Raw genomic sequence first — 23,319 nt, 5'->3', positions numbered from 1 at the left:
CCCGCGGGGCAACAGCCGCGCTCGCAGGGCCGAGCGCTCGTTCCGCTGCCAGCGCGCCGGGCGCTCCGAGAGGCGCGGGCAGAGCCGCAGCAGCGCTCCCCTGCCGGCACACCGTCAGCTGCCAAACCCCACCGCGCCCCAAAACTCTTGTGAGCGCGCCTAGGGTTAGTTCAGGGTCTTCCTGCCTTTCCCTCCGCACCAGAAGAGGGGCAAAGGCAGGCTAGGTGCAGCCTTTTTTGTAGATGGAAAAATACATCACATACACAATACCACAAACAGCAACAGTGAGTAGTACCAGTTCTTGTCAGACTCGGTTTTATTTTTAGTGTTTTCATACTACAGCCTTAAAACATCTTTAATATCAGCTACAAAGTTTCCAGTGTTTTGCACGAAGGGACCGGTGCTTCCCCCACTTGCAGAATTGCATGGGAGATGATTTCTCTTTAGGAAGCTGGAGGTGGAGGGTTTAGAATTAAAAAGTCATATTCCAATTTCAAGCATTCTGTGAAGGGAACAGTTTGCAAAGATTTAGCACCATTTCCTGGTGACAACCAAAGACTGAAGTTCTGGCTTCTCCCCACCATCCCAGAGCAGAACATACTGTCCTCAGCACTCCTCTGTTACGTCACAGCGTGTCTGATCTGTATTGCCCAAGAAAAAATGAACCACAGCAAGAGGGTTAAATTTGGGGGTTGTGTTGACAAACTTAATTGCTTTGAAAATTAGGACCTGCACCTAGAACTACTAGTGAAAGCCAAATGGAAACTGGTGGGACTTGAACATTGTCTTGGAATTGGGAAATAACCACTATGAATAACCCTATTTTCCAAACCCCACATTCTTCAGTTATTCTGAGAATTACAAGCATAGCAGGAAAAGGTAACAAGAGGAGTCTAAACGATATTCCTTGCACATCAAAAATTCAAATAAAAAAGTTTCAATTAGCAAACTTTTAAAAAAATGCAACAAAGAAAAGTGTAAGTCAAAAGATTTTACATTACCCTTAAGAAGGTAACAGCGACCCGAAAAATAACTGATTTGTTTCCTTTTTCTTTTTTAATAAAGCTAATTCTGCAAAAACCGATGATTTAGTCTACACTCATAGCACATAAATGTCAACAAGTTTTGTTATAGGTCTGAGGTTAATTAATTTACAGGATTCCTCAGTAGCAATCCTAGTCCCAAGCAAATATAGCCAAGACCTAATATAGGTGGTATAGTAACACAAATACTTTAGATTAGCAAGTATGCCATGGTGGGGGCATAAAAAACAAAACCCACACTTTAATATGGTCAAATTGGGGTTTTTTTGATCACTGCTTTGAATTTTAACTCTTTTATTTACTAAAAAAGGAACTTCCCAGGAAAGGCTATCTAGAAACATCATGCATTCACTAGCTGAATCAGCCATTCTTCCATGAAGTTCTGGAAGTGCTTTTCACTCTCCATTTCAAGGGGCAGAGAGGAGGGAAGAGGCTAATGCAATATTCCTTAAAAGTTGAAAAAAAATTCATGTCAGAGGACAAAGAAAACAATTCTAAATGGGCTTTTTATCATAGCAGGAACACAAAACCAGAAGGAGCTTTACTGAAAGCCCAATGCATCTTTCAGTGTGGTGCAGGGATTTAGGTGAACACTCACAAGGCCAGCGCTGCATCAGGACCCTCACTGTGCTGAGAACATGCAGCAGCCACAATCCAACAGCATACAGATTATTACCATGGGATCTTACTTCAGTTCCCAAATGGTTTGATTAAAATCCATCATGTAACAGTAATGCCTGGAGCTCCCAACACCCAGATTCAAAAGAAAAAAGCTTGTTCCTATATCCTCATGTGTGCAAGCCTCAAACTAGGCTTTATTAGGTCTGTATGTTTGACAAAATGCCTCTCACAGAGAGAAGAAACTTACAAAAATTATACAGAAACAAAATGAAATTTAAGTGAATTTACTTTAATGCCTTCACTTTTTCCCAGAAGTTACAAAAATTAACAGGTTTAAATTATCTGAAAATTAGACTGAAAAAAGTCCCACAACTCAAAGCTTCTTCAAACAGAAAGGCTCACCATGTGTCAGCCCTGGTGGAAAACCTTCAAGTTCCTTAATCTGCTGTCTGTCAGAGTCCTCAGATTTTGCCAATTATCCTAAAGTTATATATCTTAACAGCTTGTCCAGAACAAACAATATATAGATTGTTTGCTCAAGTCACCTGTGCCAAAAAGAAACAATTACATTATTTTCAGTTACCCACTACCATTGCCTGAATTGGAATTTGCAACAGTAAATGTAAAGCTAGATTTTTCCATCCAATCCTCAGGAATGTTTTTATTGAAAATCCCTCACTGAAGAAACAGAACTTGAGTTTATGGGCATTTTTGGTTGGTTGTTTTATGTTAATATTCCACAAGGTATTAATTTAATTTATAATACTTAAACTACAAATTCATTTTAAATTTATTAGTTCTCACATGCAGTTCTCATTCTGTAATTTTACTGTGCTCTCAGTTTTTTTTCACATTTGTTTCTCAAACTGCAAACATCAAACCAAGCCAAGTACTACTGGCTGAAGTTACTCCTGTTCCTCTAGGAAGACAATCTTCAAAAAGAGAAAAAAGCCCATACTGTGCAAAAAATTACCTTCAACACACACCATAACCCTTAAAAAGTTAAAACTATTGACTTGACTGTGGTATACAGCCATCTTCTGCTTCTACATGTCAAGGCATGATGCATAAACAACAAATAAATATTCAAATTTTGCCACTTTTTTCTTTCCATAGAGAGCAAGAATAAAACCACACAAGTGGTAATTCCTTTTTTCTGTAGCTGGGAATTTGACATTTTGCTGGAAGCAGAAAATGTCAGCGGTCCTGCTGCTCCTGAACAGGGCAGGGGACCCACAGCCGCCTTCAGACTCTACTTGATACCAGAGCAAGGCAAACTCAGCACCTATTTTGGTATTACAGCTCAGCTCAGAGCCAGTCTGTTGTGCTCAGCATCAGGCAGGGACACAAGTGGAGCAGCAATCCATACTTTCCAAGGACTGTGGTTTTTAACTGAAGCAGACAGATGATGCCTTAGGGACCAGAATAAGCAACCCAATTCAGATACCTGTTTTGATACCAGTCTTATCTGTGAGATTAGATGAATTGATGATCACTTACGTATATTTAGAATCTATTTACTTATGCTACACACTATCTACATCAGTCCAATTTCTGCCATCAAGATCAGTCTTCCCCTTTAGAGGCTGTAAAGGATCTTGTCTTTGTCTGAAGCTTACCCTAGACCTGTTAAATAAACCAGTGTTCAAAGAGCCCCCAAAACATTTAATTTGCACATTATCATCACTTCTGCTGCTGACTTCATTTTCCTCAGTTGGAAACAAGGAAGAACAACTTTTGTAGCATCAATCTTGTAGCTTAGCTCTTTTGTGCCTGTGCATCTCATCTGGTTTTAGTCCCCGATTTGATGCTTCTTTAAATCACTCATAACTTGCTTTGTCTTCCATAGATGCATTCATATTCCTCTTTAAGTGATATGGTTTGTACTGTGCACCAATCTCATTGTGAATTGTTTTTGCAGGACATTCAGCTGATCAGTGCATAGCAAAAAAATAATCCGTGCCTTCCTATCGCCAGAATAGTTTAAGATTTAAATGTCAGTCTGTTTTTTCACTTGAAGGAAAAAAAAATAGGGTCTAACTGATTAAGAAAACCATTTTTATAGTGGATGCCCTATTTTCTGTATATTTATCTGCAACTTCCAGATCTGTATTTGTTTAAATGTTTGATTAAATGTTTCTTGTCGTTATCAACCTAAAAGAAAAAGCCAAAACGAAAAATAACATACTTTGGTTTTCTAATGGTCCCCAGGAAACAGATTCTGGCTGCTACACTTGTAAAATGCGAAGTCCTACATTTGGGACAGTGCTCTTGACTGAATGACCTAAGGACAGCTTTGGAAAGAAGGACCAAAGGGTCTTGGTGGACAGTAAATTCAAGCCAGCAGGGCACCCTTGCAGTGACAACAGCTAACAAATAACAGGCTGTGCTGGCAGGAGCATGGCCAGCAGGACAAGAAAACCAACTACTTGCCTCTATTCAGCATCTAAGAGTTCACATCTGGTGTAGTGTGTCAAATTTTGGGCCCTCAGTACAAGACACAGTAAAGCAGGTCAAGCAGAAGGCCACTAAGATGGCTGGAGAGTGAGAGGGCATACAAGGAGAGCTGGGTTTATTTGGCTTGGAGAAGAGGGAAATACAATTGGTGTTTTCAGCTGCCAAGTGGGGGTTAGGAGATGGAGCCAGGCTCTTCTTGGTTGCATGCAGTCAAAGGACAAGAGGCACATTTTGCAGCAGGGGAAAGTCCTAGAAGGCACAAGGGGAAAATGGAAAAAAAATGTGTTTCCAGTGACAGCAGTCAAGCCCTGTAAAAGGCTGTCCAGAGTTGTAGAATTTCCATTCTGGGAGATGTTCAAGGCCTAGCACAGCCTGTCTCCCAAGTCAGCCCTGCTTTGATCAGAGGACCAGACTAAGAGCCCTTCAGAGACCACTTCCAATTGAGAACATCTACAATTCAATGTAGCACCCAGAAAATGAGAGCAGAACTTTCCATGTGGAAGTCCTTTAAGTGCTCCAAACAAACACTAATACCTTTCATCAGGCTAACAGTACACTATCCTCAGTGTACACGGTATAACTAACACCAGGATTAAAATCCACACACTGTAGGGTATTATACCATAATCCACCTTTCCTCAGCTGTTACACTCCAGACCTCTTCACTGCCTGGCTTGCCAAATCCCTGAATAACCTCTCAACTGCCCCACGCTCTTGACTTCTGCTGTTCTCTAGTCCAGCCTCAGTGGCCCTTGAGCCCTCCCAATCACATCACACATTTCACCTGACTCCTGTAAATTAACAGCAGTAACAGCACTTCCAGGCAGTTTAAACTCATCTTTCCTTCCTCTTGATCAGGATTTCAGAAAGTCAGTCATTTGCAAGTTACCAGTCAGTTTTCAAGTCTACTTTCCAAACTTAGAGACTGAAATCTAACAAACCAAGCAAATTTGGTCATTTTAAGTTCCATGCTTTTAACATGGGAAAAATTTTGCCAAAAAATGGATGCCTGAGCTATAGCAGCACATTGAGAGGAAAAAAACCCTCCCATTTCAAAAACCAGCAAAACAAAATGATTTTGTGCTTAGTCGTGTTTTTTTTTCCTTGAAAAATGTGTATGAGAGGACCTCATTCACAGAAACAAAACCAAAGCTTTTGATATATGGAATATAAAATACAATTTGCATGAATCAGTGATAGTTTAAAAAAATATTTTCTGTATTTTACATCTTAAAAATCTCCATCACAGATATTTGCAAAAGGTATTTTAAGCAAATATAAATTTACTTCAGGTAAATTTACATTTACCTCAGTATAAAAAAAAATATATATTTACCACAGTATAAAAATACTTTCCATTAGGTTTACTACTTCTCTGAATTCAAACTTGTGCTGATGTAGAATTACAAGGACGACTGTAAAATAGGAGACTTAATTTTCAGAAATACCAATCAAAATAAAAACAGGGCGCTGTGTCTAAGTGTAGGATCTGCTTACACTGATTTTCACAGCAAAAAGTTATCACACTGAATTTATCATAAATGAATCTGAAAATTTTCTCCTCATGAACCTCATGGAATAACAGATCCAAGTGCTGACAGGAATCTACATATTTTTCACACACTTCTTTTGGGAAGTCTGCCATAAGTGCCTCTGTAATTCTAGGAACAGGTAAGAGCAAATAGCAAATATGAACATTCTCCCACTGCTCCATTCCCTGAAATAGACCTTGAACTTTTTTTTTTTTCAATATGTCACATGACCAAGAATATTTTCGTAATTACTTTTTCACACAAGTGTGGTTTTCTGCCAGGGTACATGAAGATATCCAAGCAATGATCATGGTGCATGTACAGACCTCAGGATCTGAAGAGCACCTTCTTACAACTCCAACAATCTCAGGGTATGCTACAGGACTTTTTATGCTGATATGTCCTTCATATTGCATCAACCCAAAAGTATAAAAATACTGAATGTTATAAAATGTAGCATTAACATCAAAGCAAAACTGCTCTCCTCAGTAAAGTTTGGAAGTTCAAAACAGTTATATTTTTTGAAAACATTACTCAATAAGGAAAACCTTAAAAGTTCCTCGGTGTTTCAAGTTGGGGTTTTCCCTAGTGTCTCCTGATATGCAATGAATCTTCTCAAATTCATTTTCACATTGTCAAGAACACACAGTTGATCTGTACTATATTGTCCTTTGCCTTCTTTTCGCATCTGTAAAACCAAAAGAACACATGGTTTACTATGGGAGAAGCTTCTCCTATCAGATCATCTCAAGTTTACTGTAATTCTGTATACAGGTGTTCTATGAGAACTCCAAGGTGTTCCCATGTGCACATGTGGAGCTTAGCAATTATTTCTGGAAGTCAATTTACTATAATGCACTACTGCCTAAAACTAGACTAATGGCACATTATTTCATCCAAAAATCTGTGGCTTTTTATATGGAAATATAAAACACATTTAACCTAACAACTGAAGCATCAGGTATGTACTTTGTGTGTACAGTGCTTTTTTTTTCCATAGCTTTTAGACAATGGAAGTCATTCCTCAGGCTGCATCTGACCAAAGAAACAAAGTGTGGAAGGTCATTCTCTGTTTAAGTCTAGGATGTAATTAAATTAGAGTTTAGAATGCCAGCCTTGTTATTCTTGAAAATACAGGATACATAAACTGCTTTAATTAATCAAGAATGGAACAAAAACATCCAACTGCTACTGCAAGTTAAAAACCAAAGATGTCAATGTAACTTCAAAAAGGACTTTTCTCCCACCTCCAGAGACATCTGCAGGATTTTTTGTACAACTATTTCAGAACAATACAGTGATTTGGACATCAGTCATACTGATGGTGTAATGCAGATGTTGCAATGCAGATGCTGCACTGTTACCATAACACAACCATGAATTTTAAGGTATTTGCTTTCCTAAAGTGCATTATCAGAAAATTAAATGTTTTTTTTTCTGTCATCTTATAAATTAATTATCTCTTCCAGGAGCCCAAAACTCAACCTTTAACCCACATTGTGTGCTGAGACCCTGAGCTGGCTGCCCTCGATGCCTACCCTCATTCTGAACACTGGCTGAAATTCCTTCAGTGTTGGAAGCAACTTGATCTGTAATGCTGCCCTTTCTGCTTCTTCACCATCTGCAAATACATCAAAAAGTGCATCCAAGGCTTCCCCTGCTACCACAAGAGAAGACTCCTTCATAGCAACCTCAAGAAGAAATTTTCCAATCATCTGTAATAAAAAAGAAAAATTGATTTCTCTAGCAATGCTGAAGAAAATTGAAAGAAACATCAAAATTCTTTCAAGCTTGCAATGCAAAGTTTGCTTTTTCACCTTCAGTGTTTCAGCTGTATCTTGTCCTTTTGCCAGGACACTGCCAGAAATTCCAAGGATGCTCACCACGTTCACTCTAACACTGGCGTTGCTGCTTTGAATACCAGCCTCACATAAAGCCAATAGCTGCTCAGGAGTCATACACTGGTCAGCAAGGGGAAAGAAGGAAAAGAAGGAAGACACACACAATTACATTTTCATAGAATTTTTGAAATATGACATTTAGACATTGTACTTTTACAGAACACAGGCAAATTCTTCACAGAGTCCTAGATTATGAAAACTTTAAGAATTCTGAAAATGCAATTACCAAGAAATTTCAACTCCCTTTCAACTTGTTTCTCCCAGAACATATCCAAGGCTGACATGAAGTTGAAGTTCTGAGATTTTCACAAATTTATCTAGCTCAACACCTGCTTGCAACTCATTACAACTTACAGTATAAAATCTCAGTTTTCAGTTAAGGCCAGAAAGAACTAGCAGACTATATGGTATTGTGTCTTGTATAAGAAATCATTATGCTTCATTCCTGTATTCAACTGACTAATTCATATCCACCCAAGATTCAAGGACCACCAGCTAGGTGACATCAGGAAATAAACAAGTCATATTTCTAGGTGTTAATTTTCTAAATATTTGTCATTATAACTATCTTCTAAAGATACCTGTGGCTTATTGCTATTCTGGTTTTCAAATAGCTTTCATCTGTTTACACATTGAGGAGGATATATTAAAAAAAATATTCCTGTAAGGTCCATGAAAAACACAGTTATAATGCTATTAATCTGTTTCAGCATTCACAACTGCTGAAATTTTGAACTAAATTTATATTGCTTTGTTTCAAAAACTTTCCAGCCCAATCACACAGGAATTTGAACCTACCAGAGCATTTGAGTTTGAAAGCTTTTACCTGGGAGATGTTCTTTGATGCCATTGTTTGCAGGAGAGCCCTCAAAGCACTGGTTACAGCTTCCAGGAATTCTGTGTCTGTAGGGAGTTCTGTCAAAGAACAGAACCCAGAGCCAGAAGTTAAACAGTGATATGAGGGGCATAGGAAGCAAAGAAATACAAATTCCTTAATCCCTTAATTGCTCCTCCAGGTACTACCACAACAGGAAAAGCTAGATTTTCAGAGACTGGTCTCTGTAGGTTGTAACCATAGTGATTTGTCTGAATTCAGCACTGACTGCATCTAGAGGTCAGAACACAGCTGGGCCTCTTTTTCAGGCACATCCCTGGTTGAGACACTTGTGTGACCTATTGGACGGTGCCAGCCACTGTCACCAGAACAGCAGCTGAAAACTGGTATCACATGGAGGCCATAACACAGGAACTGAGAAAACTGCAGAAGCTGACTGCATACTTCACCTCCTTTCTTCTGCCTTCTTAAGCAAGCTTTTCAGACACCCGAACACTGGACTCTTTCCAATTCATATAAAGAGCATGTTTTCCGGTGGTTTAATAACATTCCAGGAATGTATGACTCAAACACTGCATTATTCTTGTTTAACTACAAACTCATCAGTAGCAGCCTTCAATCTGTGTTCTGCATTTCTTGAGGCTTTTCATTTTCCTCTAATGGGTTTATTTTCTGGACCACTTCAGATGCAGAACTTCTTGATTTATGTGCATCTCCTCCCTTCTCATGTAAACAATCAGATCTTTATGCCTCTCTTTAACTCTGTAAACCACAGAATTCCTTCTAACCACATGTTGGTATTTTATCAGCTCTATCTGGCAGTTTTCATTACACAGCATTTAAACATGAAAAAATGGGCCTGTGCAAATTAATTAATTTTAGCATCTTTAGCTGTCTTCAGATAGCAACTTCTCCAGCTTCATCTGAGAACTTTCTATTACAAAGCATAACATGTAGACCCAAAAAACTGGAAATCCTCTCTTCAAGCATGAGACATACTTTATGTCAACTTCCTTGGGTATATTTTCATTTCTGCATTTTAGTTTTCCACACACTGCACTCAGTAATAATGTTCCCATAGACTAATCACATGTCTTTAAAGACATTGAGAAAAGAGTGTGTTTTGCAGGCAGATGCATTTTCAAGCACTAATGCAATGTCATTTCATACACCACAGTAGAGCACTACATAAGCTGCATCTATGGCTACAAATGGAGACACTTGATGGAAGGGAACTAAACTTCTTGAGCTTCTAAGAAATGAGAAATGACAAAGCCACACATATGCCAGACTTCAACAGAACTGTCTTAGTGAAAATGTTTTCTGACAGTTTGGAGAATTGGCAGCTTTTCTAGGCTCTAAGAATCTCTCTTATTTTTTGAAAACCCATCACCACTGACCTTAAAACAAAGATTATCAGAATAGTCTGAGGAAACAGCCTGCCAGGGACCCACAGCCTCAGTTTGGAAACAGGTAGGGTTTTTTTAAGCCTTTTTTTTTTTCAATCTTGGTTCAGCCTCTCTCATGTCAGTAACAGAGAGGTCATAGCATAAACAATCCAACAGAATTATGGAAATTATGCTGCTCTCATGTATAGGATCACAGAAAGCAGCTGGAAATGCTACCTGCTATAGAGATGATCCAATAACACTCTACTAGCAGATGTATGGGGAGACCTTTACAGTATATCTATGAAACAATGCATCCTGAAGGAACTACAGTGAAGACATTCCAGTGTTTATCAGGATGTATCACAGAATCTGTGAGGCTGGAAAAGACCTCTGAGAACAGTCCCATCTGTAACTGATCACTGCCCTGTCAACCAGACCCTGGCACTGAGTGCCACATCCAGTCTGTCCTCAAACATCTCCAGGGATGGTGACTCCACAGCCTCCCTGGGCAGCTCACTCCACTGTCTACAGATATTGCATATATAATATATATATATATTTTTTTTTTTTTTCTAAAATAGTATTTTTAGAAGAATTACAATTTATTAACTTTTCTGTTGAAATTGAACCACAACCAGAACAGGAAGCTGAACAGCTTTAAGACTTAGTTGTAACAACTTTGCACACTTTCTTACTACAAATATAATTCCAATAAAGCTAAACTATCATAAGCACAAAGCAGATCCTGGAGAACAAGGTGGTTGCTCTCTTTGCTACTGTAATAAACATGGACATTCTTGAGATTTTTGCACCAATTGCTTTTGCCATAATTTGGTAAGATTACTAGGAAAAATGATGTGAAAGACTGTGCTAGACAGTTTTCACATCATTTTTTGTTTTCACATCTCCTTAGACTAGTTAGGACTTTTAAAAGAAAATGTCCCATCTTCTTCATGCTTGTCTTATTGCTGAAAAACTGTTATTACCACAAATACACTTAAGCAAACAGTTCTGGTCTCACAACAAGGCAGTGTTCATCCACTCAGAGAGTTTCTGTGTAGACCCAAACATGAAGCAGATTCTTGCACTATGAGCAGACTTGCTCAAGGTGCAGCTTGGATAAATACATCTTAACAGGATACACTGTCATGTCAGTACATTGTCAACATTCAGTATCCGTATTTTGAAGGACCAGAGGGATAAAGATAGTAATAAGCAGCACTGAATACAACATCCATGGCTACCTTATATCTAGGTGATCAGCAAAGGGGGTCAGCAAGTCCCCTTTACTGAACAGCTTACCTGCTTTAGAAAAGATCAGCTGTGAGAGATGCTGTGCAAGGGACTGAAGTGCTGAAGCTCCCCCAAGACAATCCACATCTGACACCAACAAAATGCTCTGAAGACACGTTAAAGCTCTACACTGCACTGCATTCAGTCTGAAACAAACAAAAAACACACTGAGCAGGTATTTTTCAAAACACCTGTTGAATATAAAGAGGAATCTTGAATATAATAAGGCTGTAATCCAGTATGCAGTTCACAAAAACATTTGTATATCTTTATTCAAAATCATGTATCAGATCTGCCAGTTTCCAGATTTTAAGAGCAGCCCAAAGATAGACAATCCCTCTAAGAGTTTTAAAACAACTGAATATACATGAAAATAGTAAGAGACAATGAGATGCCTACTTTTTAATTAATGGCTTCCAAGATGGATTGTGCATACAGATGTCTAGAGCAACACTGTTCGGAAAAGCAGTTTTTTCAAGAATCTGAGGAGGGGAAAAAAAAAAGGTTTAAGGTTTAGCAATAAAGCCCATGTCTTCCTTTTTATTTTCTTTTCTTTTTTTTTTTTTTTTTTTTGTTAGTGTGTTCAGAGGGAAGACTGAAATTTTAGCCTAATGTCAGATAGATACTTCAAACTATGTGTTTCAAAGTTTTCCAGATAGCAAATCTCTTGCCTGCTAAGAATGCCAGAATTTTCCTCTATCACTTAAATGGTGCAATTATACACTGGGTTTAACACAGAGTATTTTAAGTATTCAACTGTACTAACAACAGGTGATTTTCTAGGTCTCTGCTATTCTTTCTTATTTCTCTCTTTCTTATAGATTCTGCTACAGGAATTTCAGACAGCTCCAAGTCTGGAAGGCCTTACCATGAAACTCAAAATGTCTTCAGAGTTTTCACCTCACACTTTGATGTCTTAGCTCAGAATTCTACAATGCTGCTGACCTAACACAGTAACTGATTCAAATAACAAACTTCACCATTGCAACCCAAAATAAAAATGAGCTAAACAACTCTGAAACAAAAATATTTTATTTCCTGTCAGTGCCAAATACTGTATTTCGGACACTTTGTATAAAACAGAGGGAGAGAAACTTGCACTTTTACAGTGCTGACTGTTGCCATTTATTAATGTTACTTCCACCTCATTTAGCTAATACAGAAATCTGGCCGTCACTTCAGCCAAGTTTCCTTTCTTTCTGTGGGTAATCTTTTTCATGTTCAAATCAAGGAATAACAACCTTTGTATTTGGGGGTGGGGGGGGCAGGGGGTGGAATTTAAAAAGACCTACCAGATTTCTGAAACACATGACCCTTCTATTCTCACTTACATGAGGAAATTTTTTAGGTCATGCAATGATGCACCACCTCTAGGCCAAAAAAAGTGAAGCCAAACTCATTTAAAAAAATACTCCCTTCCTCCAGGTGGATTAGAATAATTTGTTTGCCTAACTTGGGATACAAAGCAGGAACAAGGGAAAGACTTTGGAAATAGTACAGAAGACAATACCTTCTTTGGAATGAGGTTGTTCAGAAATGCTGAGTTAACTTCATCAGAGAGGCACAGGGGTGACAGCAGCAGCCCACTCCCCTCGTTGTAAGAGTTTTCCATGAACAAGTCACTCTCATCACTGCTGGAGAGTTCTTCCCACTCATCATCAGACTGATCTGAAAACACAAGACAGACTTGTAAATGTAGGATACCTGTTGCTCTCATGCAACAGGTATCCTACTTCCCAACTAAAATTGGCTCCTCCAAACTTCTTGGTTTAGAAATCTTTAAGGTCTTGGGCTCTAACAAACTCCTCACAAACCAAATGCCATTAAGCCACACTTCTAAATATTTTATTAAAAATATTTTATACTCGCAGAGGCACAAATATTCTTATGAGAGATTCATCATACATGGGCATGTTAATCTCTGATATTAACAATGTGTTGTTTAAAAATATCAAAAAGATACAGAAGAAACATTTAACAAAGATTTACTAAGATTTTAACTTGGACTGTACCACTTCATTTTCTGAGGTTGACTCAAGCATGCAAATACACCAGTTTAACTTAACTTGTTTACTAATTGCTGTCACTTTTAGGCAATTGTTTCCTCTGGCAATACTGAAGCCACAGACAGATGTCCTCTGCCTGGGCAGTAACTGGGCTGGATGAAGATGTTACTGCCTCCACAGCAAGGTCAGTTGAAACAAAATTATGACAGCAAAGAAAGCTAAATCCTCTCTGATAGTCATTTCAAGCAACATATATCACATAAATTAAACTAGGTTTATAATCTTAAACCTGAACTGGGTCATACTTACATGACTTTTTCTACTAGCAGATCTTTAAGGGCAGATCTGGTGAGAGAAGTCGAGGTTCTATCACCAACAGGCTACTGTGTGAATAATCTGTCCACAGCTGAAGGGGGACTTTGGCTGACAAGCACAATCTAAAATCACCCTCATTTATATTTTAACTTGTCTATCTACATCCACAGAATTCACACTCATTTAGCTGAAGTTTCTTTAAATCTGGTTACATTTTAACTAGTGTTTACCCAAGTCCTAAGTCTACAGGTTGGACTGATCCTCTTTCCCAACAGATGAAAGCTCTGTGTACATAGGTCAGGATGTTTAATTATTGTGACAAAAAAAACCACTATCATATTCACCCCCAAGTAATTTTGCTTGACAACACAGATTCTATGAGATGTAGTAACTACAGGAACAGCCATGCACTTCTGTGGCAAAAGGTAACTTCACCAAAAATACAGCAACCAAGATCCAAATGAATGCATTTCACTTGCATTGTGCAAGTTTAAGAATTTATTTGAAGGTGATGGCTGTGGTTTATCTGATGCAAAGTAACTTATCAAGGTGTGGCAACTTGACCACACAGGCATCTTATGGTAATATCCAATTAGTTCTACAGTCATAACCTGCCAGTGTTAATAGCTTTTGCATGAGAAAATGGTTGTCTTTCATGCTTTACTAAACCATGGCAGCAAGGAACATGACTACATGAAAAGCCTCCTTTTCAGTCTCCTGCTTCTTCTAAAAAATTCCTTTTCCATCTTTAGAAAACAAAGAAAGCAAAAAACATCCCTTGAAAACCAACTGATAATGACACAAGCTGACAATGCAATTCAGCAATAACAAAGACAGCAGTTGTCGTAAGTTGACAGTGAGTGACCAGGGCAGAGCAGGAACTGGGATCTAGAACACTGGCCCATAACTATGATCAGGTTTCTTCTAAAGTTCTGTGAAACAGAGACATTTCCAGCAGCAATCCCATCTTACCTAGCACTGGTGACCCAAGAACTACAGACTGGTCAGCAGTGCTGGAGTCTCTTGGCTCCTTGCCCAGGTGCCCAACAAAGGGAAGCACTCTGCTCCTTCTAAACACTGGCCAGTGCTCAGTACAACACATCCCTCGCCAGCCTGCTGCAAGCTGAGTGTTTTTATGAACTCAGCATAATGGCTAAAGCTATTTTAGTCCTCAAATAATTTGAAAATTAAATGAACAGTTGCCTCTGGATTCCTCCTAATTTCTAGAGACTGTCTGCCCATGAATGGGTAAACTACTGTAGCAAAATACAACACAATCAATTTTACATTACACTGAGTGAATGGCAGAATATGCAGCTTATCCACAAGAGATTTTCCAATTAAAGGGGAAAGCTTATGAATTATAGCTCATTAGATAAGAAATGCAGTTATGAAAGGAGCTTCATACACTAGGTGCAGAATTTCCTTGTGCTGTAAGAGAAAAAAAAAGTTACCATTGAGAATAATTGGGTATTATTTTGGATTTTATAAGAACCTGAACATTTTACTCAGTTACTTTCTACACAATTACTCCTGCAGCAGGCTAAAACTACAATAGCAGTCAAAGCTTTCAGGTTTTGGAGGGTTTAGGGGATTAGTTTTGTTTGTTTGTTGGCTTAATGAAATAGAATTTGATAATCTCTCATTTGTTTTCGTGAAGATTAGAAGCAAAGTTATCAAAACAGGGTTTCAGAGATCATAAAAGATACAGACTATCTACCTCCTACTCTCCTCCAAATAACAGCCTCTCTTTCTCCTCCTCCTCAAGGTTCATAAAGGCAGAACTCTGGAAGCCAAGATCTACATTGTTGCCAGAGTTGAATGCAAAAGCTGCCCCTACTCCTAATTGTGCAACACTTGTAGTATTAAAACTAAATGAAAGGTATAAGATTTATCTGATTTTAAAAAATGTATGCCCCCATCCTGCAATCAGATTAACACACATTTTGCAACAGAAGAACAGTCAGACCTCGCTCTAACTGAACAAAGATTTTGCTGCAATTCTTTAGGAAATATCTCTCTGGCATGAGTGCTTTTTTGTTTGCTCTTAAATGTTGGCACATACAGTATCATGCAAAAAAAAAAAAAAATTAAAACTAAGCAACATAAGTCACTTAAACGAAGAAAAAATATTTAAATTAGCAACAAAAATGGTAACCTACTTTGCCACCAGATGAGGATATCAGGGACAATATGCCCATGGGAGTTTGCCCTTAGAAACCCAGGTGACCAAACAGCAAACTAAAGGTGACCTATACAGAAACTAAACACATCATAACTCTTGCAATGAACAGGACTCCTACTAACCTTCACTGCAGCACATATTAACAATGATTTCCAGAGCAGTCTGCTGAGCCGTCAGTAAAGCTGTCACTTCTTTCAGTTCCCACTTATCAGACTAAAAAATTAAAAACATGAACCAAATTTGATTTTGGAAAACAACATTTAAGTGCCATTTAAAGTATCCAAGCTGTCAGTTAAAAATACAGTCCCAGTCATTTCCTCTTCTCAGTCCAAACTTGAAAAAAACCCCTGAAACACAAACCCAAGCAGTGTTATCTACCATCTTTTTGCTGGATGTTCCAGAGTAAATTCTATTCTCAAGGAATGTCATTTGCCCTAAAATTGTCCAAACGCCAGTCAGCCACACTTACTGGAAGTAAATCTGAAATGTCATTTTCTCTTCTGACTTTTCCTTTTGGTATTTCTTCCATGTTATCATCTTCACCCAAAACACAGTTTTCTGTAGTATCACTCATGTTTTCCTCAGTTTCTACTTCCACAGCAAATTTTAACCCATTTTTTTCAGCTTCATTCATACGAATAATTGTTTCACCAGCATCTATTGCCAATGATTCTGAAAATATCTTCAGGATTGCATTAACCGTGCTTCCCAGGCTGCCTGGTGGAATGGTATCCTTTATATTCCAGATAGTGCCTAAATATGAGGTAACCAAATGATATAAATTATTAAAGTGCTCAATTCCCAGCTCTGTAATAGCCATTTTGTACGGACACAGCCTCCACTACGTAAAATACTCAGTGCTTATATTCTCTATAAGTATTAAAGTGTTTTCTCTACAGATTTCTATTTTTTATAACAATTAATATACTCATCTGTAATAATTGTTATGCCCACATCTTCAGCTCAAGTAAATTTCAGCATGTAAATATTTACAGAATATTTATCATGTAAATATTTACAGAATATTTATGTGGCATGACCTTGGTGTCACTCTGTACCTGAGATAACAAATCCTCGTGCAAGAAACATTTTCTAAGGAGTCTCAAAATTAATTTATTACAGTCCAGTATCTAAAATCATAATGGTTAAACATTTGAAGCAACAAGAATTCAAGGTGGAGAAATCTGAAGTAAAAAGAACTTGCAACCAGTAAAATCAAAACAACTCCTGTCCCACTTATTTTTCACTCATTTAACTGTTAAAAACTATGTGAGCAGTTGAAGTGTGCTATCACACTGAGCAGGGCCTGAATTCAGAATCAGTTTTAAAACTACTTTCAAATATCTACTTGAGTTCTGATGGGCAGATATAACCTCACAAACCATCTGAACAGGCCTTGACAATCAGATGCCCAGACCACAGCAGAGAAGATTAAGCCTTCTGTCCTTCCCAGCCTCCTTTACCTGCCATGCTCCCCATCTCAAAGCAATGAACCCCCCTGAGCACTGTACCTGCTATCAGTGTTCTCAGAAGGATGTGCTTCATGGTGCTCTCTGGACTCAGCATCACTGTTTCCAATATTTGTTGTGCAGAAGCATTAAATGAAGAAAGAAGATCTGGATTATCTTCTGTCACTGCCTGCAAGCAGTTTGCTGCAGCAAACAACAAGAGCAAACATAATTAACAAACCCAGTAGTAGCTTTTTCTCTGCTAATGAGAAAGCATTATCTTTCTAAAAGCTGGAGTAATGAAATGCTGACACAGGAAAAAAAATTCATGCAGCGTTATGCTGTAATTGTCTGACACTGTCCTTCACAAGCTGTGTTTTGGATTAGAAGACATTCTGTGGCAAACCCATACATAAAATAGGTGAGGACAATACTACATCAGCCATGGAATTGGTTGTAATTTATCCATTATATACTGACAATGGACAGCATAAAAAATGCTGGAAGCACACATACCTGTATGACCATTATGAAACTATAATAACAATAATACTGATAAAATCAGACTGAAAGTGATTGGAATTGTTTGGGTTTTTTTTAGAAGGACTATCAACTCTGTTCAACAAATTAAAACCTCAATTATCGAAACATGAAAACAAACTGAAAAAAACAGCCATCTAAAGCCCTCTTCCCACATAACCAGGAATAGGCCATTCTCTTTTGGACTGAAAAGATGCACAAGAGAGGTCAGCTTCTTTATTATGTACTGGTCAAAAATTAATTTAAAGTTTTACATTCAGTGCAAAGTCAAGCAATGCTAAAGTGGGTCCATTATGCAATGAAAGCAATATCAGTGTTACATTCATACAATTAAAAAAAAGTATCTTTAAACCCTTCTCTTCTGTTTTAACCACTTACCTACTGAAATAGCCAGATCCACATTTGTGGTAAATTTCTTCATATAATGTAACACAGCCTCCAAACATCCTTCTTTATTGAATATGTATAGGGCAGTATTGTTGCATTCACTAATGTATGGAAAAGATCAGTCAAACATTTTTCCAGGAAAAAAAAAGTACTGTAGCAACATCTTAAGCACCCCATACTTGTTATTACTCACTCACATTTTTAAAAGACACCTAAGAATTACACAGTAGTCAAAGAGCTATCCTTCATTATTGAGGTTATCATCAAGCCTGTATGAGATGGTGAAAGAGAAGCTGCAAAATCCTGGACACTTTTGAGGAAAGCTGGTTTGTGCCAGCTGCTTCCTCACACAGTGTTCAGAGTTTATCTGGGATCCTAACTACAGGCTCCTGCTGGAGTGTGGAAGGCAGCTCAGAGCTGTGGGCTGCAAGCCAGCCCAGGGCTTCCTGCAGCCACAGGAGACTTCACCCACAAACCCACTGCCAGCAGAGCAGGCTGCTGCCTCTCACATCAGTACTCACTCCACAAAATGACTGCTCTTACCATTCAGAAATGCATTTACTTTCATTATCTAACAGTGGAATTTGTGTATCTTCAAGTTCTCACAGGTACTCTCTCTTTTAAATTGACATATTGATACAAAACTAATTCGAACAAAAAAAAGCACAGGAGCTAACTAGCTACAAGCTATAGCTACTAGCTATATTTTCAAAACTTTAATTTTGAAACTATTTTCAAAATATTATCTCAGCATCAATGTCAGCTCTAATTTCATCAGTATCAAACTTAGCAATGAAACAAGCAGTTCACATTCCTTACCACAAAGTTCAAAATACAGAAGTGATTTACATCACACTTATTGATCATACTTCCTGTTCTCAAGTTCTGACTAAAAAGCAAAAAAATATGACACACAACATTGCTGAGTCAGTTACAAAGGGTCATATGTTCTGTGCAAGATGCTGAACAAGGAGTTTATCTACTGTTCTAGATTCCAATCCCTAAAAAATAAATATCCCAGCTTAGAAATAAGACCTCAAGCCAGCAGCCATATCACACAGACAGGTATAGAGGCAGTTCCACTGAGGCTGTACAGCACCAAACAAAATCCTGTATGTAAAGTGTATCATGGGAGAAAAAATTAAGAGAAACAACACAAAGTTCAAGGAGAACTTTTGGAACAGATTTGTATCACTTCAATATTTACAGTAATTTCTGTATTCATAGTGTTGCCATTTCTCTTCCTTCAACTGGTGTTTCCAATGTAAACTACTAAGAGAACAATTTACATTATGTTCTCATATAATAAGTAAATTTTTATCAGTGCCTAAGTAACTAAGGAATAGTTACCCCAAAAAGTTAATATTAATTTTTGGAATGACCTGCAAAGGAAGTAGTATAAAAAATCTTCATATTCCGAGAGCACTGATCCACTGATCAGAATTTCATTTTCTCAGTTTCTTGTATTGTGATATGGATCTACAGGAAATACATGCAAGAAGCCACAACCCAAACAACAGACTATGACAGAACAAGTTCAGAAAAGAGGATCATAACTCAGGATGAAGAACCAGTAGAAAAAAAGAGTTTGCTACTCTTCTAAAACTAATTACCAACTTTGTGCAATTTTAGAATATTTCACTTTAAAAAAGTAATGCATACTAGAAGATAAACTTTTATTTCAGATAAGATGAGGGCTCATCATTATTAAAGCAAGGTATGTGTAGGAGCAACACAATCAGAATCAGCAAATGAATGCATCTTCCCATGCCAGTACAATACTTTCTTTTTTGCCTCACTTATCACACTCCTTTTCAGGAACTATTTAATTTAGCTAAAATGCCAGTGCTTACATAGTACCTACCATATATTCCACAGCAAATTAATAGCCTCATTGGCTATGTCTTCAGTATAATTTTTGTTCCTCTCTTTGCATTTCTTTGGAGAGAGCTGGTTAGCATCCAGTTCAGTGCTGCACTACAACCAAACAAAAGAACGAGGGTTGGGAAACAATCAAGTCACAAAGAGAAGCAAAACTAACTTTAAAGTATCATCTGCACTGAGTGGAGAGATCCTCTCATGCAGTGTTTATTACCAGAACACCTGACTAGTTTCCTTTCTTTATGAAAACTTGAACCATTGAGAGTTTTTCTCTTGTAGAAAAACTCTTACAGTACTCACTTTGTAGTTAGTATTTGGAATCACTTTCTGATTAAAAAAAATACTTGGGAATTTTAGAACCTGAAGTGCTGTTTCTTGCTAATAGTCTGTATGCCGTTGGCAACAGGTGTTTCTAACCACGAAGATTAACTCAGTTAATACCTTACTGCGCTCTATAGTAATGCTACTACTCATATTTTAAAATGGGGAAGAAACATACAGAAAATTATGATATTGCTCAAGGCTGCTCGTAGAAAGACAGCAGGTAAGAGAAATCAATGCAATATCCAAACTGCAATGCAACACCTGGACCAAATAAAGAATACAAATTCAGTACAGGTTATTCTACAGTAACTTTCCAGCTCTAGATCCAAATACCCATTGAGACAAAATTGCTCACCAAAAAAACATCAGCAGAATAATACCACAACATAAATAAAGGACCTTGATTCTCACTGACAGAACAAACTTGTCTTAACTGACATTACAGACCCAAAACGTCCAAACCTTTCACTCAAAAATTCATCCTAAGCAGAGAACCTCACCGTGGACACAAGTTAGGTGGCCAGAAGCCAGAAGGTAGCGGTCAGAAATCTCTGGAATAACTTTTGTATCACTAAACATATCAAAACATTCTTTTAAAAGATCTTTCAAGTACCTTATTGCAACAACAGCTACAAAAATAGAACTGCTTTTGTACATGGGACAATTAAATACCTATATCAGGTTTAAAATCAAAACAAAAATAAGCACACCTCTTTGAGAAGTACAACCAGGGGTGTCATGATGTCACTTGTCACCATGTCATCACAGACATCAAATCCTCCACAAGCACTCAGATTTCTGGGGAAAACAAAAAATTAGTGTTTTGGATGAGATACAATACCTTCCAAAAACATTTCAAAAACCCCATGCCTTTGATATTCTTCTCTAAACGTTATGGTACTTTTTGTTTTAAACTCAATTTGCTTAAACTGTAGCTTTAGTCTTCTACCTCACTAACGCAAGAGAATAACCTTGCAGTTAAAAAAATTATTTCTATTTATTCATGAAGCATAATTAGAAAGTTTATCTGTACTAAAACATCACGACACAAACTGCACTCAAGTTCTATTTCCTAACAAAGCCATATATTTCTAGCACAAAGCCTGCTCCTGACATTAAAGTCTGCCAGAGCAAGAAAAGCTCCTCTCCCCCACAGACTTCAGCTAATGTAGGCATAGTTCCTCAGGCCAGAATTAAAGCAAGAGAAGCTTTAAGAGAAGAAGGCACTGCAGTTCACAGCTGTCACCAGCAGAACCCCACAGTTTTCCCCTGTGCCATGATCCCCTGATTCCACCTGAGCAGTGGCCAGTGCTTACCGGAGAGCACCTGCAGCAGTCTCCCTGACAGCTAAGCTGGGATCCATCAGCAAGGGCCCCAGACAGCGCACCACGTCCCGCTGCACAAAGGCTGGGATGACGTGCTTCTGCTGCAGCAGCTTGGAAATCCCAGCACAGGCATACTCCCTCACTTCAGCACTTGGGTGCTGCAGCTGCGGAGACACGGACAGGGCACGTCACAGTGAGGGAAAAGGAGCTCAAGGGTTCTCCTGAGTGAAAAGATTGATCAGGGCCAGCACCGTGGTTCCCATTTTACTGCTCCTGAATGGAAGCAGGAACTTTTAACTTCCATGAAAGCTTATAAATCCTTGACTGGGCTATGTGTGTTAACTTTATGACTAGATAAATGCTATTCTGGGTATTTGACAAGATAGCCACAGTCCAGACACAGATTTGACACTAGCTGGCACTGGTGAGACCTCAATTACCATGTATTAAAAAAAAAGACTGAAGTGAGAAGGAAAATATCATCACTGAAGTGTAACAGACATAACACATGCCTCCATAAAGACAAGCTGAAAAAAACAAAAAATATAGCCTTTAAACAAAAAGCATCTGCATAACAGCAAGAAACAAGTGTTCCCTACATTCCTGAAGACAATGTTCACACATGCTGTAACAGTTTAGGTGAGATACAAGAATTACAAATTGCAAAATTAATAACACAGTAGAAGTGCATATCCTGGAAGGCCACGGAGTTTGTTGAAAACCTAGCAGATAAACATCTGCTGAAGAGCAGAACAGAAGAGTGGTAACATCAGATTCTGCCTCCACTGAAAAAGGGGTCTCAGCTCATGCTCATCTGTGCCTTTATTTCTGAAAAAGGGGTCTCAGCTCATGCTCATCTGTGCCTTTATTCTCTCTTCCCATTTCTTTCCTAAACAGGTTAGTCCAAAAGAATAATCAATAAGTGGTGTGTTCAATGAATTAGGTGGGGTGAAGCGAGCAAAGGGGATTTAATTACTTAAAGGCAAACTGATTTTTGCTTCTGATTCTGAAATCACACCTGCGGAAGGAGATTTACATCAGTTTTCACCTGCAATACTTAAGCCAGGACCATGGCCTACAAGTGGCCAAACCAGTCTTTCTCAGCATTTTCTATCCCTTATTCCCTACATGTGGCTCTTGCACACTTGGCTCTATCCACGTGCAGAAGCCTCCGGCCGGGGAGACCGAAGGCGAGCCCCGCAAGAACCGCTCGGCACGCCGCAGGGCGGAGGCGCTGGGAGCGCCCCGCCCCGCCGCCGCAGCGCGGGCGGTGCCGGGGCCGCCCCGCCGGCGCGGCCGTGACGCGGCGGGAGCGACGGCCGGGAGCGGAGCGAGCGAGGGAGGGGCGGCCCCGCTCGGCTCCTTCCCGCCGGGGCCGGGACCGCGCCCGGGGCCTCGCCCGGCACCGGCGCGGGGGAATCCGAGGCCTCGCCCCCGTGCCCGGCCCCGCAGCCCCCGCCGCTGCCCCGGTCCGGAGCGGGGCTCCCGCCGCGCCCGCCCGCGCCCGCCGCCCGGCCCCGCGCGCACCTTCTCCAGCAGCTCCGCCGCCGCCTCCTCCTCCTCGGGGCCGCGCTCGCCGTCGCGCTGCTGCGCGGGGCCGGCGGCGGCTCGGGGCGCCCTGCGGAACCGCCGCGCCCGGCTCTTGCCCATGGCTGCGCTCGGCGCCGGCGCGCCCACGTGTGCGGCCCCGCGCAGGCGCCGCGCCCGCCCCGCCCTGCCGCGGCCGCGCGTCCGACCGACCCCAGCCCGGCACCGAGGGCGGCACCGCGCCTCCTGCGCTCCGAGAAAATTATCGAGAGAAACGATTTCCTCTAAGGGCACTTACAGAGGCGGGA

General features: G+C 39.5%; 1 protein-coding gene across 1 annotated transcript; it reads right to left on the bottom strand.

The window, feature by feature from the left end:
• Positions 1 to 298: 298 nt before the first annotated feature.
• On the bottom strand, positions 299 to 23,134 carry HEATR3 (HEAT repeat containing 3). The gene is made up of 15 exons (XM_021536131.2): positions 23,012 to 23,134; positions 21,476 to 21,648; positions 20,870 to 20,957; positions 19,819 to 19,931; positions 17,946 to 18,055; positions 17,091 to 17,231; positions 16,049 to 16,332; positions 15,702 to 15,792; positions 12,584 to 12,741; positions 11,473 to 11,555; positions 11,083 to 11,219; positions 8,381 to 8,469; positions 7,471 to 7,614; positions 7,192 to 7,368; positions 299 to 6,341 (listed from the first exon to the last, which is right to left on the bottom strand). Exons 1-15 carry the CDS (start codon positions 23,132 to 23,134, stop codon positions 6,222 to 6,224), a joined length of 2,031 nt encoding a protein of 676 aa, XP_021391806.2. The 3' UTR covers positions 299 to 6,221.
• Positions 23,135 to 23,319: the final 185 nt, after the last annotated feature.

The sequence above is a fragment of the Lonchura striata genome, chromosome 13 (genome assembly GCF_046129695.1).
Source record: "Lonchura striata isolate bLonStr1 chromosome 13, bLonStr1.mat, whole genome shotgun sequence".
NCBI classification, from domain to species: domain Eukaryota; kingdom Metazoa; phylum Chordata; class Aves; order Passeriformes; family Estrildidae; genus Lonchura; species Lonchura striata.
Note: the sequence above shows the minus strand (reverse complement) of the source record. Positions and strands in the feature narration are given on the sequence as shown.

Excerpts from the sequence above, each read along its gene's own strand:
- HEATR3 (XM_021536131.2), bottom strand. The coding sequence starts at position 23,134 with ATGGGCAAGAGCCGGGCGCGGCGGTTCCGCAGGGCGCCCCGAGCCGCC. Across the intron at positions 17,232-17,945 it reads GGATCTGGCTATTTCAGTAG|CAAACTGCTTGCAGGCAGTG; the intron begins GTAAGTGGTTAA and ends TGTTTGCTGCAG. Across the intron at positions 11,556-12,583 it reads ACAACCTCATTCCAAAGAAG|ATTCTTGAAAAAACTGCTTT; the intron begins GTATTGTCTTCT and ends TCCCCTCCTCAG.